At 46.8% G+C, this 16,270-nt stretch overlaps 1 protein-coding gene across 1 annotated transcript in view; it reads left to right on the plus strand.

The window, feature by feature from the left end:
• ITK (IL2 inducible T cell kinase) overlaps nt 1–16,270 on the plus strand; it is a 39,458-nt gene that overhangs the window by 12,721 nt on the left and 10,467 nt on the right. Inside the window, exons 2-10 of the mRNA XM_006257807.4 lie at nt 3,841–3,945; nt 7,731–7,812; nt 9,206–9,334; nt 10,069–10,109; nt 10,879–11,030; nt 11,360–11,425; nt 12,586–12,640; nt 14,343–14,422; nt 16,095–16,231. Of these exons, the coding sequence (XP_006257869.1) occupies nt 3,841–3,945; nt 7,731–7,812; nt 9,206–9,334; nt 10,069–10,109; nt 10,879–11,030; nt 11,360–11,425; nt 12,586–12,640; nt 14,343–14,422; nt 16,095–16,231 (847 nt within the window). The remainder of the gene's footprint in view (nt 1–3,840; nt 3,946–7,730; nt 7,813–9,205; nt 9,335–10,068; nt 10,110–10,878; nt 11,031–11,359; nt 11,426–12,585; nt 12,641–14,342; nt 14,423–16,094; nt 16,232–16,270) is intronic.

A 16,270-nucleotide genomic window follows, 5' to 3' on the forward strand; every position in this document is an offset into this window, starting at 1 on the left:
TGGAAAAATTATTCTTTGCAAGCTTTCAGGCACAAACACCCTTCTTCAGGCAGAGGAAGCATCTGCAGCCTGAAGGGTGCTTGTAAAGCTTGCAAAGACATATTTTTCCAACTATTTTAGTGGGTCTAATAAAAGATATCACATTTACCCAAAGAACCTTGTCTGTCTATGAAAAGGGTAGATTCTCCTGGTTTGAAAATGAAACCCCAAACCAAATCACAGGTCCTGGTTCTCTCTTGGCCTGTCGCAGAAGGACCCTGGTTTCCCAAGGTTGTAAAAAACGTCATGAGATTTATACTTGGGGTAAAAGTTACCCCTAACAAATAGGAGTGAGGGGTACATCCTCCGAGTCAGAAATTCCTAGACCTCAAATGGTGGAGGCTGCACGGGGGAGAGGAGCAGCAGGAAGAAACCCTGGTTAGATGCTATTCACTCCCCCTTGCACCATGCACTCTGCCCCGCGTGACACTAGGATACTGGGCAAGAGGATCTGCGGTCTGGCCCAGCAAATGGCAATGCTTATGTCCTTATGTTCTTCTGCTAAAAGTTCAGCCAGCACTTCAGCAAATTGGGGTACATTGGTGGAAACGCCAAAGAGGGAATTAAAACTCAACAAATATCTCCTCTCCCCTGGAAACCCAGCGTTGGATCCCATGAAATCCCATAGTCTCATTGACCCTAAGGGCACCGGTGTGACTGAGCATCTCTTGCATCACGTGTCTGCCGGGGGAAGAACGAATCAATTAATCAATGGCCAGAGCTGTGCAGAGGCAGGAGACCCTGGCTGCGGGGTAGCTGGAATATTGTAGATTAGGATTGTGATGGATTAGGACCCCGGACTCAGCTTGATTCGGTTCGGTTTCATCCATCCCTTACTGCCACAGTTCCCATTTGGCTATCAAGGAACAAAAGCAGAGAAATAAATCTGGGCATATTCATCTGCAAAGGGATAGATTTCACCTACGTTCAGGGCCACGGTGTAGCTTCTCTTGGCTAGACATTTCAAAAGACATCATGGGCTGAGTTCAGCAAAGACACCAAACTAGTTAGAAGAAACCAGTTCAAGTAGAGAGAGACACAAAAAAAAAACCCAACCCAAAACCAGATGACCATAAAAGATACTTCTGAAGCCTTTAATTACAACGTCAGCAGACTGAGAATAGCAAAGAGAGGGCTGTGGCATTGCTTATCTCTAGCTGCCTGGCCCTTTTCTGGGGAGGAGTCTTTGAGGTTTTCTGAGCCATTCGAAAGAGGGTTTTTTCCCACCCCAAAATGGCACAGCTGCATTTGTGAGATTAGAGTGCAGCCGGGCATCACACAGCCAGGGCTGCATTTAGCTTCCTGCCCCATTGCTTGATAATGCCTGGTTTGCAGGTGGTAGTTTCCAGCTGCTTACGCTGTTGCAGGGCTGTAATTGCCTTCTCTGGTCAAAATACCGCGCGAGGAGCCAACGTGCCAATGGCAGGATGCTGACGGGAGGTCAGCTGTAAAACGAGGGCTTGGCTTGTTGAAGAGCGATGCCAGTAAAGTGTCACGGTGGGTGATAAGGATGAGAGAAAAGTGGGCTGCAGCTCCTTGCAAAGGCAGAAGTCGCCTTTTTTGACTGAGAAATCGACCCAAATCAAAGAGCGGAGAGGAACATTGTGAAAGGCTGAAGGAAAGGTCACTTGTGGTTATGGCTTGGGACTTCAAAGGGACAAGATGAAGGAGGGTTTCGTGTCAGCAAAATTGAAGGTTTTTACAGGAAATCACTGACTGAGTTTCTCCTGGAAAGGGGAGAAAGCCCCTGGGGCAGCACAGATGAAAGAGGCGGCTGCGGAGAGAGATGGAGGCAGCCGCGGGCAGGGTCGGGCAGGAAATGGGGGGATGTGGAATAACACAGGCAGGAGATCAATGTGATTTGAAGGATACGTGTGAGGTGTGGCATTACCCCACTGGTGAGCAAGGCTCTGGGCACCCAGCAGTGCTGTGCTGCTGCAGTTATACCCAAAAAGTGCTGGAATCAGGACGCACTGATACTGGCTTTGTAACGCCTTGCTCTGCACCCCGCCCTGCTCCCCAAAGCATCATAAAGTTTGCCAGAAAAAGCTTAGATTTGCTAGTATGACTGTTTGCAATGTAAGGCCTGTCGGCTGGCTTGACTGGGTTCAGAAAATCACTCCCCATCAAAACCCTGATCAAGAGAGCTAGGCAGGGAAACCCCCCCTAGAATAGACATATCTGGGTGATATAGTTGGTGGTGTCTCTACTAGCTCTGCCAATCTTGACCAACCTTGACCAAGCTTGACCAACCTTGACCAACTTTGGCCAAGCTTGACCAACCTTGACCAACTTTGGCCAAGCAAAGCCTACAGAGAACGACGCTATGCTGTTTCCAACCCCAGGACATCAGCAGAACTTATTCCCTGGCACTGAGACCAGAGCATGGCCAACGCGTCTCTTAAATCCTATTGTCTTGAGGACGTATCCTTTGACGTCATGGCCTTGTTCACCGGGACCAAGTCACCCTTTGTGATTAGCTGCGTCTCAGCTTCCAGGTAATTAGACCGGGTCAGTGGGCGAAAGCTGACAGCGCGAGGAAGAGCTAGAAAAGGACAGAAGTATAAAGAGCCTTCAAGTCCGTATGCCAAGAAGGCGACAGGGGCCGTGTGCTGCTTTTCAAAGACAAAAGTCTTTTGCACCTTGGGTGTTACTTATTACAACATCGCCGTCTTTGAAGTCATCTTGGCACAGAGCAGAGCTGGGAGAAAGCGACAGTGTTTAATCCCCGCTGAATTAGAATCAAAACAGGAAACGAGTTGGCCTCCAAAGAGCGAGAGTGCGTTTGCAGCGAGCCCTTCAGAAGAAAGCGCTGGATAACAGGCCTCCGCGTGGGTCCTGCCTAGCGCACGCCGATGGGTTTCTGATCGGCTGCATTAGGGACGGTACCTGCAGTTAGGCCCTGGATAGGGAGTGCGGTTTAATGGTGGGATTGCTGCTAAAATGCAGCCATTTTTGCTTTCAAGAGGTTCCAGTATATTCTTGAAGACTTATTGGTTTCCCTTATTGAAGGCAATCTAGCTGGTGTTTTTGGGTGATATTGCATGCTGGCACTGGCCAGGAAAACCTTCCTGCAGCCGGTTTCAGGGGGAGGAATATTTCAAAATCCCTTGCTATATATCTTTTGCTTGTTACACAAACAGCTGAAGCCAAAACCTGCCCACCTCCTCGTTCTTTTTTTTTTTAAAGTATTTCAATAAAAACATTTTGTTTTTGGGAAAAGTTCTCAGTGTCTGAAAAGCAGCTTCCCTCCCCAAATACCAAATCGAAGGCAGACCAGGTTCTTTGGGTAAATCCAGACCATGCCATGACAAGAAATGTAAAACCTGCCAACATATCTCCGCCGCCCCCACAATACCTACACCTCATGACAAAACCATCACCGGTCCTGGATCTTACACCTGCCCCCCCATAAACCTAACCTGCCAAATCAAAAACACTTACCCAAATTAGGACCATTTCTCAGTCGATACTTTTTCAACGTCAAAGCCAAACACTTTAACCAAACAAAACTTTTTCCTGGAAATATTTTGGATTTGATGAAAAAGACATTTTGTTTTGTCGAGGGGAGGGGAAATGTTTAACCCAAATGATTGAACAAGTCTATGACAAACACAGTGGCAAGTTGCTAGACGAGCGCATACACTTTAAATTCACACCTCGCTTTTCAAGGAGACGGGGCTGATGAAAGGCAATAACATATCTCCCACGAAGTTCACAACTGCCTCTTGTCTTAGTTAATTGACCATGATCACGAGTCCGACTGAAATCACTAACTAAATGCTTTTCTTTGTCTTTTAGAAAAAGAGGACGTTGAAGGGGTCCATTGAACTGTCCAGAATCAAGTGTGTGGAAATTGTGAAAAGTGACATTATCATCCCCTGCCACTATAAGTACCCTTTCCAGGTACGTCTTTGTAATGCTGATACCAGTCACTACATCCCTTTTTTTCTATAGTGTCTCCCACTGTGTCAAAACACACACACTCCTTAACAAGCAACAGTGCTATCTAATAACACGGAAATTGTGGGTGGAAAACATGGGATTAGACTGAGACCGAAATGAACTGGAGCATTGGAGGCAGCATCGTTGTCTCTACCCCCCAGAAAGTTTATGGCCAGAGGACACCATCATGTAATGTGACCTCCTGGATTGCACAGGCTGTCGAATTTAATCCAGTTGCTCCTGTCCTGAGCCCAATATGCTTTGTTGGGCCCAAGGATCACAGTCCAGGCAGTGACCAAAGGGCACTTTGGTGTCACCCCTGCTTATCTCTCACATGCTGTGGGGTAGGAGTAGACAGACGCACAGTTACCGCGCGTTCCCTACTCCCTTTCAGTTTGCTGCGGTGTGCCCAACCTTAGGGTCTGAGCATCTGCAGCGCTCAAGGGAACCCAATGGTGACATCAGTGCCCCCCAAAAAACAAGATGCCCCTGAAATGCTGAGTTGCCCTCACACCCAGCAAGCTCCCTGGGCTGCGACTGTTGGAGGAGAGGCACAGATGTAAGAGCACGCTGTTACGAGAGCGCTGTACCAGAACGATGTCATCCTGCCTGCGGTTAATTAGTCAGCAACGAGGCTGCCAGGGGACTGGCGTGACGCAGCTGGGCTCAGTTATTTTCCAGGAGCAGCGAAGTGGGCAGCTCTTAACAAAGGCTCGGTGACAACTAGAGACCGACACACGCAGATGAAACCTAGGGCCAACCACCGGCACACCAAGCTCTTTGCTTTAATGGAGCGTGGCCAAGAATGAATCTAGTTTCCTTGGATACAACAGTAGTTAATAAAGGAAGAAACCCTCAGATCTGGCTTCTTGCACATCAAAATGTTGCTTGAAAAGAAAGACAAAGCAGCAGAAGCCCGATGGATTCTCCCAGCAAAGAAATTGCCCACACTTTTTATGCAAGATCATGACACGGCAGGGTGGCAAGTCTGAATTGTGCCCCGGGAGACAGTCACACGGTGCTTTGTAAGGGGTTATTAAAAATAAATAGGCTGCTCCCTCCTGCTGTAGCTGTGGTGTGGAACCACTGATGGTTTTGCTTCTTCATGTGGCTCCCTGTAAGGCAGCAACGTGCAGGGAGGCGTTTGCAAGCTGAATCATTGCTTGCTTGCTGCAGGCTTTGCGAAGCGACTTCACATATCAAGAGAGATGGCGAGACCTATCAGCAACATCAACAGGCAGCTCAGAGCAAGCAGGAAACATTCCTCCCTTGTTTCTGTTTCTTGTAAAAATGGGCAAAGCTGGTCGATACGACGCTTGCAAAAGGGTTGATTCAAGTTTCTGCAGAATTGCAGCAGAGCTCTAAGAAGTTTTGGGAGAAAGGGATCAGCAGACTCTACGTGAAGTCTCACAGCACTCTCTCAGTTGGGGAGATGCTGTTTAAGGACCACTGATATCTCACAGAAATCTCCCTTTAAAAACTACGGGGGGGGGGGGGGAACTGCCAAAGAGCCCACGATCTTGGGAGTCAGGCTGAAATCCTCGAGTCTAGAGAGAAACATCGAAAAAGACCTACAGAGCATGCACAGCATGTACACAAGCACTTCAGTAATTTTAGGAGGGTTCCTGGTCTCATTTAGAAGGAAATCCTAGAAAGAAGAAAGACCTCGCCTTGGGGCCTCTCAGTCATGACGGCACGTTACAATATTCCCCCCCACATGTCACTGTCACGACTGAGCTGTGTTTCTCTTCCCGCATTTGTTCATTAGTAGTGCAGTCTCTATGAGCATAAAGTCTGTTTCTCAGCAGCTCGTCTGCTGTAGCAGCTTATTTCCCATCTAAAATCCCAGAGCCAGATTCTCTTCGCTGACATTGGAGCCAATCTTATGTAAGCCCATTCATTCCCATGGGGTCAATCAGGATTTCCCTGGCACAAGAGAGGCCAGAATTTGGCTCTAGGATTTCATACAAAGACGAGCTGCAGAAATACGTGCCCTGTGATGAGGCAGGGATGCTGTTTCCATACAGATATTCCTAGTCGTAGAAGTCATATAAACCAAATTCTCTGCTAACGGAAATGGCCACATCGCCATTGATTTCAGTGCTGTTTTCCTGGCAGCAAAAACCTTGGCTTAAAATAAATGGTTGAGCAGAGTTCGGTCTGGAGCTGCGGGTCCTCTCAGTTTTAAACTGGGACTACAAGCTCTTCCTGGCTAAGTACAGGCAGAAAAAAGCCCGAGGCTGAATCGATTCAGTCTTTGCAGGTTAGTCTAAACTACGCAGATTGAACCGACAAGCAAGTGAACAGACATTCACTTTTGATTCTGGAAATGCAGCCACATGCCTGCAGTGGCCCAGGCCAGAAGCCAGGGGGCTTGCAGGGGAGATGCAAAGCATCCTGGGATGCTGGGGGAGTATGAGTGAACTTGAATCTGGAGTGGATCTGGAACAGAAGTTCAATAAACCAATTTAACCTGCCCTGGAGGTTTTCAAGAGGAGACTGGACGGTCACCTTGCTAGGGTCACTTGACCCCAGTTGTCTTCCTGCCTACAGTGGGGGGCTGGACCCGATGATCTGCAAGGTCCCGTCCAGCCCCTGACAATCTATGAATCTGTGAATTAACCTAAATCAGTTCAGTCTGATGCTACATCCGTCCAGGTTCACCTTTAACTGGTTTTGGCCATTTTGAAAGCAGTTTAGGTGCACTGAACTTCTGTTGTGTTATAGATGTGAACCGATTTCCAATCACTTATACCGATTTCTGTGTAACTTCTGTCTGTAGTCAGAGTGCACTTTGAGTGTTGCATCTCCCTGCCTAATAATTGCACAGCCCTGGGCTCCTTGGAAATGCCCAACCTCAAGCCTCCCATTTATCATTAACTTTTTCTCTTCCCAATGCTGGGGGCATATAAATATTTGCAATAATCCAAGAACCTGTCCTGGGAATAGTAAATCTAATTAATAGACAAGTCAAGGCAAGTGCCTAATTGCTTTCCAATCCATCCTGGATTGTTTGCCGGCATTGTCAAAAGACCTGGTCCTTTTTTGCCAGGGAGACTAAAGCACGAATAGCACCATTAGAAAAAAGGGTTCCTTACACCAAGTTTCTTGCAATGCTAAGGCATCATGACTTGTTAAAAAGGCTTCAAAGTCACTGTCACCTAATTTGCTTAATAATCCTGCCATGTTCCACGAAATAATTGAAAATGTTATGCAGCTATCTTGGTGGGGCTTTCCTCAAGACTGCAAAAAGCCCTAGAGAACGCTATTGCCCCGACTCCATGTAACAACACTAGCTCCAGGACCAGTCCGCCCTAAGCTTTCTGCACTTCTTTAAAGCTCCTTCCTTGGCGTTGGAGATGTCTTATACCTCCAATTTCAGCTGTGAAACTAGCAGGATCCAGTCAGTTCAGGGCTGCTTTCGAAGCCTGGAAATTGGTGGCTTCCAATGGGTTTCAGCAGACAATTAGAAAAGGAAATTGGTCGTGGAGGTAGAACGATGCTATGCAATGATATGCTTTATGCACTTAGCTCATGTGCAGGTAAGCAATAAGTAACTAGTTGGAAGTGGCCTCATGTTATCCAGTTAAGTGAATTATGCATTTACCCACTAAGCTTGCAAGTGGAGCGCTCTATATCAATCTATCATTCTTTAGGGTATATTAAGTTTGCTAAGGGATCAAAACTGCTCTCAGTTACTGGGAACTGTTCCTAATCACTGGCTTGCTTCTCTGGTCCTCCTCCAGATTGTTCATGACAACTACCTGCTGTACGTGTTTGCCCCGAACAGAGAGAGCCGCCAGAGATGGGTCTTTACTCTGAAAGAAGGTAACTCCATCACTGAGATCGCTTGCTCCAAACCTCCTTTCTCACTTGCCGTAGAAGAGAAAGAAATCACAGGAGTCAAAGAGAGTCAAATGCCTTAGACTGAGCATACAACGGGGTGCTTGTATAGGAGGCTACAAGGTCAAATGTGTTTGCAAATTTTGTGGGTAAATTTTCAGTGCCCCTTGGAAAACGTGGCCCACTCCCCTGGGATCACTGCCTCCTTCATCCTTAGTCTCTGTTTGCTCAAGACTTTTTTTTTACTTGGCTAATTCTTTTAATACAAAGCAGGTCTTGGTTTTTCATCCTCAGTTAAGAGAGTCTTTGTTTGGATAACAGCCTTCCTAAAGGATCATCTTTACCAGGGCTTACATTTCTGGGTGGCTTTCATTTCCCTCTCCAGCTCTCAGATTATATTTGCAGAGCATCGTTGTGATTTTTCAGTGAAAGCACGAGCGCCGCAAACAGAAATGAAGCACAGGGCTTGCAATAAGGGAGCTTTTGTTTGGGAACATGAATGACACCAGGCCTCCCTTGAGCTTGTGTCTGGGTTACAATATGGGCGGTTGTAATGGGAGGTTGTGCACAGAGCGGGGAGTGTTTCGTTTCTCCTAGAGACGCTCGGCCTTGCTACCACGTGCACTGTTCGTGCATTTACTCTGCGGTGGGTTATTAACTTCGCAAGAGGCTGCCTTTCCAATCGCTCTGCCTTTAGACGTGGTGTACCTGCACCTTCATGGGGCAACTCGAACGGGCCTGGGTGACAAGTCAGCAGAAATATATAGTGGGGGGGTTTGTCGGAGCAAGTTTGGTGACCAGAGAACCCAAATGTCAAACGTGGGAGATTTAATCCCTCACGTGGGTTGGTATTGCATGTCGATGTGAGACATTCACTGCGAGTTTTGATCCATACAGCTAGTCCGGTCACTTCTGAAAACAGAGCCAATAATAGTAAGCCACTGGGTGGGACACATGCTATGTTTGTGGTGTCTCATAACTCTGCTACTCGATGTGCCAGGCTTTTTTCTCTTTTACAAGTACTTCCTTTGTGGTTCAGTGCTAAGAATTTTAAAAGACCCGTGCTCTGCTAGGATGCTGTTCTTCCTCAGCGCAAATGCAGACCTTTAATAGCGTTAATCAGGGTTATTTGTTGTCAGAAAGGGTAGAATATACCCTTTTATGTATGCAGGTATGCATTTAACACAGCTGGTGGAAGAGATCCACCAAAATACTTTTGCCGTAAGTGGGCAGACCCTCTGAGTGAGGGGGAAATGATTTGCACCGAAATGTGGGTGATTTCTACGTGGCTCTGTATAGCTGTGCCCAACCTTACGTCGGTGCATTGTCAATTGTCTTTGAATGTAAATACATCTCCATCGTCCCCCAAACTTTTCAGAAACCAGGAACAACAACAACTTGGTGCCGAAGTATCATCCCAACTTTTGGATAAATGGGAAATGGAGATGCTGTGCGCAGACAGAAAAGCTGGCAGCTGGCTGCATCATATACGACCCCACTAAGAACGGTAAGGGCTTCATCGGGTGCATTTGCACCTCTTCAAGTGGCCATGCTAAGCAGGGGTAAAAGATTCAATGCAACTCAAAGGTGGCATTAAAGAACATTATGCTAAACTTCCAGTCAAGGCAGATGTTGTCCCTTCCCAAATACTCCTTAGCTTCATCTTCCCGTCTCCCATTTCAGGTGGCGTGGTGCCCTTGAATCAACATGGAGCTCACTGTGGTGTTCAGTGCTATAAAATGAAAGAGAGGTGTAAAACCAAGGGTCTGACCTATTCTGGTCAGTAAATACCAATGGTAATTTGCTCCAGACAAACCTGGATGCCTCTGTTTCATGGCTATGCATAACCAGTCATTCAGGTTTTATTGTACCTATCCTCCCCCTGTCCTTTCAAGTGGAAAAATTAATCTTTGCTTCCAATATTTGCTTACAGACAACCACTGAATTGTCTGTATGTTGCTACTAGCAGGAACTGTGTATAAGCATTCCTCCCAAGGCTTTTCTCCCTTACCATCTGCACAACTCCCCATACAATCTGCACGGCACGTCCAGGTCTTATGGTTGAAGGATGCTCCATACAAGTGAAGGTTTTGTTTCCAACTTCCTGATCTAGAAGCAAAAGGAACTGCTGCTTGTTTTGCATGGTTTATGGTGTCTTCTCTTTCCCTTAGAGCCGTGTCTCCCTGCTCATCTAGATTGGTCCACTTCTGTTTCAATTTCATTTTCTTGATTTCATTTCAGCTTCCAAGAAGCCTCTTCCTCCTACCCCTGAAGACAACCGGGTGAGTGCAGCGCGGCAGGTCACGCCTGAGCATCCGGTGAGGTTGCACTGGTGAAAACATCCCTTTTAAGACTTATCAGTGGATGATGGGGTTCCCTGAGATACCCATGCCTTTGATCCTTTGGGGAGTCTTCTCTTGCTCTCTCACATGTTTTCTTAAGCCGCACATAAGCGGCACCTCTTGGGCTCATCAGCTTTGTCATACAGCAATGGGCTCAAGCTGCAGCATGGGACGTTGAGGTTGGATATTAGGAAAAACTTTCTTCCGAGGAGGGTGGGGAAGCACTGGACCAGGTTACCCAGAGAGGTGTTGCAGTCTCCATCCTTGGAGGTGTTTAAGACCCAGGTAGACAAAGCCTTGGCTGGGATGATGTAGTTGGGGCTGGTCCTGCTTGGAGCAGGGGTTGGACTAGATGTGACCCCTGAGCTCCCTTCAACCCTCATTTTCTGTAATTCTTTTATTTTAAGGCCTGTTGCTCTGCTAAGTCTCCACCTCACTGGGGCACTTCAAACGTAGTTTTAAAGACCCGGGTGAGCAAGCACAGGCCCACTGTTAACTAGTCCTTATGCTTCTCCCGTAGACTGAGGTTACTGTTATTCAGAAAGGTTGGAAAATCCCTGTTCCCAGCATCCTCCACCGACATCTCCCATCATTTTCCAGTGTAGTTCTCCTACACCTTTCACTTCACAGTTGCCTGCGAACCATCTCGTTAGAGGTTACCAGCTAATTGCTCTGTGTCTGATCAGGTTATGGGTTTTCTTTTGTGCAGAGGTTATTGCTAGACCCCAAGGAAGCTCTAGTGATGGCCATCTATGACTACACGGCCCAAAATCCCCGGGAGCTGACGTTACAGCGCAACGAAGAGTACTACATCATTGACAACTCGGAGGAGCGCTGGTGGATGGTTCAGGATAAGAACGGGTAGGTCCTTTTTCCACAGCCCTTCCAGCAATTTGCTTCCTCTTCCCAGTCCAAATGGTGCTAAGTAAATCATGACCAAGACTCAGATGCTGCTTCTCTCCCTCGCTTTGAGTCGCATCTTGGGCAACCGTTGTCCCATTGCCATCACCCACACGAATGACAGAGTAGGATACCCACCAGCACATATTAAGATTAATTTTTTCTGGCTACCCCATTATAACAGCTGCGACAGCAACCGGCTTTTGGACAGCGGAGTCACATATTGGACACACAACGGACAGCAATAGGGGCAGTTTCCCTGTGCTAACACCCCCTTCTCCTTTTAACAGGCATGAAGGCTATGTACCAAGCAGTTACCTGGTAGAAAAATCACCAGACAACCTTCAAATATATGAGTAAGTTGCTTCAATTTACTTCTTTGGTCTTTTTGAGTGTCAGCACAGGAGCTGTGACAGGACACTGGGCTGACTTTGTGTAGTCATGTGCATTGTGGGCAGTTGTGTTGTAGAGCCGCTGTGTTTTGCGCATAGCGTAGGACGATGCTAGGTAGCAAGCAACTGGAATCAAACTTCCCTGAAGTCGTGCCACAAAAGACGAGGCAGCACGTTGTGGCCATGCCATTATTCCTGGGCACTTTGTACTTCTGATGATGCGACCATTATGGCTCGAGTCTGCAAGTCCTACTACTCATAAACCAGGGTCAAACACAGACGTTCTTGTCCTTGGAAATATTTTTGTCCAGCTGAAGTTGGGATATTTCAACCTTAATACTGAAGGAGAGGTGAGAGGGAGGATGGGAATAGGCCATGAAAGATCTTGGAAGTGAAGATAAGTCTAGTGTAGACAGACCATCAATTTGTCATGGCCCATGGGGGTCCTCCCGGGTAAAGCTTTGTCTTAAAAACCTCCAAGGATGGAAAGTCCACCACCTCTGTGGGTAACCTGCTCCAGTGCTTCATGAGAAAATTTCTCCTAATATCTAACTTAAAACTTCCCTTGCTGCAACTGGAGACCATTGCTCCAACTAGGGTTGCCAACTCTGCCGGGAGATTTCATCACACGCCATAATGACATGAATGACTAATCTACTGTACGGTGCCTAGACTTTACAGGCAAACGCACACAACTAATACATTTTAAAAACCCACTGGATTACTGTATAAATCAGATTCAACATTTAATATTTATTTTAAAGAATGCCCTATCATTTCTCTCCCAGCTGACTCTAAGGAGTCTCCTGGAAATGTATATCCACCTCCATGAGACTCCAGAGCAATCCTGGAGGGTTGGCACGCCTGGCTCCAACATCAACATGAGACCAGGCTGTTTTCAGTCTGCCGTTGTTTTTTCACACCAGCCAGAATGAATATTGCCCGTGCCATCACACATTTTCTTTAATACTGCTTTCAAGTTACTGGCTGGCTTTTTAAAGAGCTTTGTTTTGTGAGCAAAACATTGCGATCTGTAATTATGATCAGTCCAAAGCTGCTGGAGCAGGGTTTAGCTGCAACCATAATAAGCTGGGGTGCTGACTATGCTGTTCTGGTGTTTTCAGATGGTACAATAAGAACATCAACAGAAACCAAGCAGAAGCGCTGCTGAGGCAGGAGGTAACATGGTGTGACTTTTTATTGACTCGGGGCGGGGTGGAAAGAGGGTTTTTCTTTGGTTTTGCTGTAACCGGTTGCGGATGAGGGCGGATGCTGGGGAATGCATCTGGTTAATGGATTGGGTTTTCACCCCGGCGGCTGGCTCCACCAGTGGAAAAGAGCTTGCAGGGCTGGTTCTCACCTTTACAAAATCTGTATCGGTGGATAACACCCATCGCTTTGCTGGTTTGGCAGCTCTGCTTTATGTGGTGTCCTGGATTAAAGCCTGCATCGAGGTGCTTTGGCAGAGCTCTGCTAGGAAGGATGCCACGGGTCCTGCCGCCTCCGCTGCCCCGAGCCCGCAGGCTTGTTGCTGGAGCGAGCCCCCTCCCATGAAACCCCATTGCTTTTTTGTTTTTAATTGTCTTCCCTCTGCTGAAGATGTCAATACTGTGCTGGAAAAGAAGCCCCCCTAAAACTGAAATATTGTGGCAGCAAAGCCAACCCCTCGTCCGGGTTTTGCAGCTTCAGCCATTAGGATTTTCCTCTGGAAATTTCAAGGAAGTAGGAAAAAAAAAACCCCACAATCCTCTTTCCCTGGCATTTTCCAAAGAAACCAAGTCCTTTTTTCTCACCAGCTTTAATAGTAGCAAAGCGAGTGGGTCCAACTGAGGAGCTGCTTCTTAGAGCAGGGGCACGTCTATGGGAATAAAGCCACCTTTTAAAAAGGAAAGAAATGTCCTCTAAACTCCTACGGGATGCATCCACAGACTTCTGAGTGAGGTGGTTTGTCCTCTCGGTCCCTTCTCTGTGACCGTGCTGATGCTGCCGTTGTGGCTACCGAGCCTATTTGACCCCACCAGCATCTTCAGAAGATGTGGCTAGGTCTGCGAGCGATCCCTGGCCAGTGTTTCCTGTCACATACAGCAAGAAGGGGCAAGAACGACGTTCAAAGTAACCCAAGGCTGTGCTCTGTGTCTCAGGGCGGCTTGACCAAAAGGACTCTCACTTTGCATATATACTTCAGTAGCATCCATAGGCATCCACAGCCAGGACCAGAGATGTACGTAGTAAAGACACAGCCCCCTTGCTGGAGTGTTTATTGCCCAGGGCCGTGACCCGGAGGTGGAGAGCAGGGGAAGGTGAAGGAGTTAAATATTTTTACGTTGTTAAAATCAACAGAGAATAAATAGAAATGAAAACCTCATCGCGGCAGACAAAAGAGGGAACAAAACCACCAGCCTGTTTGGGCTGCTTCTGGAGGCAAAGCAAGGCAAGCTGCAACTAGAGGGAATCACCTTGGTATCGATGAAGGCGCAGAGATCAATACTGAAATAAAATGGAGCAGGGTTTGCTTCATATTGTGCCTGATCACTTCAGGGTAATTTTATGTGTTTTAGCACTCAGATGAATAGGAAAAAAACCCTAAAGGAAACCAGTAGAACAAAATTAGTTAATTAAGAGGCCAGAGGACCCATCCAATCCCACCAGCCTGCCCGGGGTGTGTTTGGAAATGGCAGCAGACTGACAGCCAGAAGGATATTCTGGAGCAAATGTTTAAAGAGGTGTCAGTGGTATCCAGTAGTCACAACTAATTGGGTGCTTGCCCATCCTCTTCCTACACCGTTGTGTCCCCATGACAAAGCTCAGGGCACCAAAGCCATGCCGCCAGCCTGTTCCACCTCCCGTCGCCTATATAACCTCCCCTTTGCTCCTCTTCCAGGGAAAGGAAGGTGCCTTCATGGTGGTAGATTCAAGGCAGCCCGGCATGTACACGGTCTCCATTTTCACCAAAGCATTAAGGTAAGACTGAGCTTGGTGGTGTCTGCATCGATTGACTGACTGCACCGAGTAACTCATGGCGGGTTTCAGCCTCTGTTGTTGCTATGTGTTGTAAAGGGAGGAGGGAAGGTGAATGGCAATGCTTGTGAAAACAAAGCATGAGTAATACCTGCACTGCTATTGATGGCTGAAAGTGGTATGGAAACTGCTCTGTGCAAAGCAGGATACATGGAGGTACTAGATTTAATGCGCATTAACTTTCACGCACAATAATGCATTTCGACTAGATTTAATGTGCATTCACATTCATGCACATTCATGTGTTTGGACTAGATGTAATGTGCATTAACTTTCATGCCCATTAATGCATTTGTCCTAGATTTAATGTGCATTAACTTTCATGCACATTAATGCATTTGGGCTAGATTTAATGCACATTAACTTTCATGCCCATTAATGCGTTTGGACTAGATTTAATGCGCATTAACTTTCATGCCCATTAATGCGTTTCGGCTAGATTTAATGTGCATTAACCTTCATGCACATTAATGTGTTTGGACTAGATTTAATGCATATTAACTTTCATGCCCATTAATGTGTTTGGACTAGATTTAATGCGTATTAACTTTCATGCACATTAATGCATTTGGACTAGATTTAATGCGTATTAACTTTCATGCACATTAATGCGTTTGGACTAGATTGAATGTGCATTAACTTTCATGCACATTTATGTGTTTGGACTAGATTGAATGCGTATTAACTTTCATGCACATGAATGTGTTTGGACTAGATTTAATGTGCATTAACTTTCACACACATGAATGCATGAATGCATGTGTAGATGTGCCCACAGTAGATAAAACCCAATAGGCACATGACCTAGCAAGCACTTATGCATGTAATTGTCCCTCTGCCCTTGATAAAACTACATGTATGAAGAAAATTGCTCACATTTGTAAGCCTTTTCAGACTGAAGGCTTGTGAATGGATCAGAGGGAAGACACGACTAGAAACCAGTGAAAAGGTTTCGATAACCAGGCAGCACAATTTCAGAAGGAAGAGACAGAGATACCTAGTGGTGTTTGCTGCCCGTTCTCGGTGAGGGTTCACGGGCACCTTGCCCTCTCTAGAGATGATGCTACCTCGGAAATGCGAGGGTGGGAAGGACCAGTCACAGGGCTTTGGCTATGAAGTGACTGCAGGTCACCCCCATGTTCCTGCCACACTGGGGAGTCTAAAAACTAGCCTTGCCTGGGAGTTGGATCCAGATGCAACGTTCCTCCGTGCCTTGTCATTTGTGAACTAACTCCCAATTTCCTTTTTATTTCACCTTTTAAATCGGGCCTCTTCCTCCTGCTCTCAGACTGCAGATCTCCCTGCTCAGAGGAGTAAGAGGTCATAACACTTAACGATAGCAAATCCTTCTCTTCCAAGCTGCTAGATGTTGATGCTGACGTTTAAACAACACACGGCATGTCCCATGCCTGGCAGAGGGAAAACTCAAATTGACCCATGCTATTCCATGGAGCTTTTTCACTTCCATGTGCCGTCAAACATTGCGGAAACCCAGTGAGGGACCAGTTAGGAAAATCCCCAAGCAACCTGAGGCTGCCCTCGCCTCTTCCCTTCCACTGATTCCTGGGTTTTTGCTAGAGTCTATTTTTCCTAAAGAAAGACTCCTCTTTTTCAGCAATGAAAACAGTCCCGTGATAAAGCATTATCACATCTACGAGACAAGCGATGTCCCCAAGCGGTATTACTTGGCAGAGGGGCACATGTTCAACTCTATCCCTAAACTCATCAACTACCATCAGCACAACGCAGGAGGTGAGTGGAGAAGGCCAGGCCAGGACGCGGGCTGTTTTC

This window comes from Alligator mississippiensis, chromosome 9 (assembly GCF_030867095.1).
Source record: "Alligator mississippiensis isolate rAllMis1 chromosome 9, rAllMis1, whole genome shotgun sequence".
Taxonomy (NCBI): Eukaryota; Metazoa; Chordata; order Crocodylia; family Alligatoridae; genus Alligator; species Alligator mississippiensis.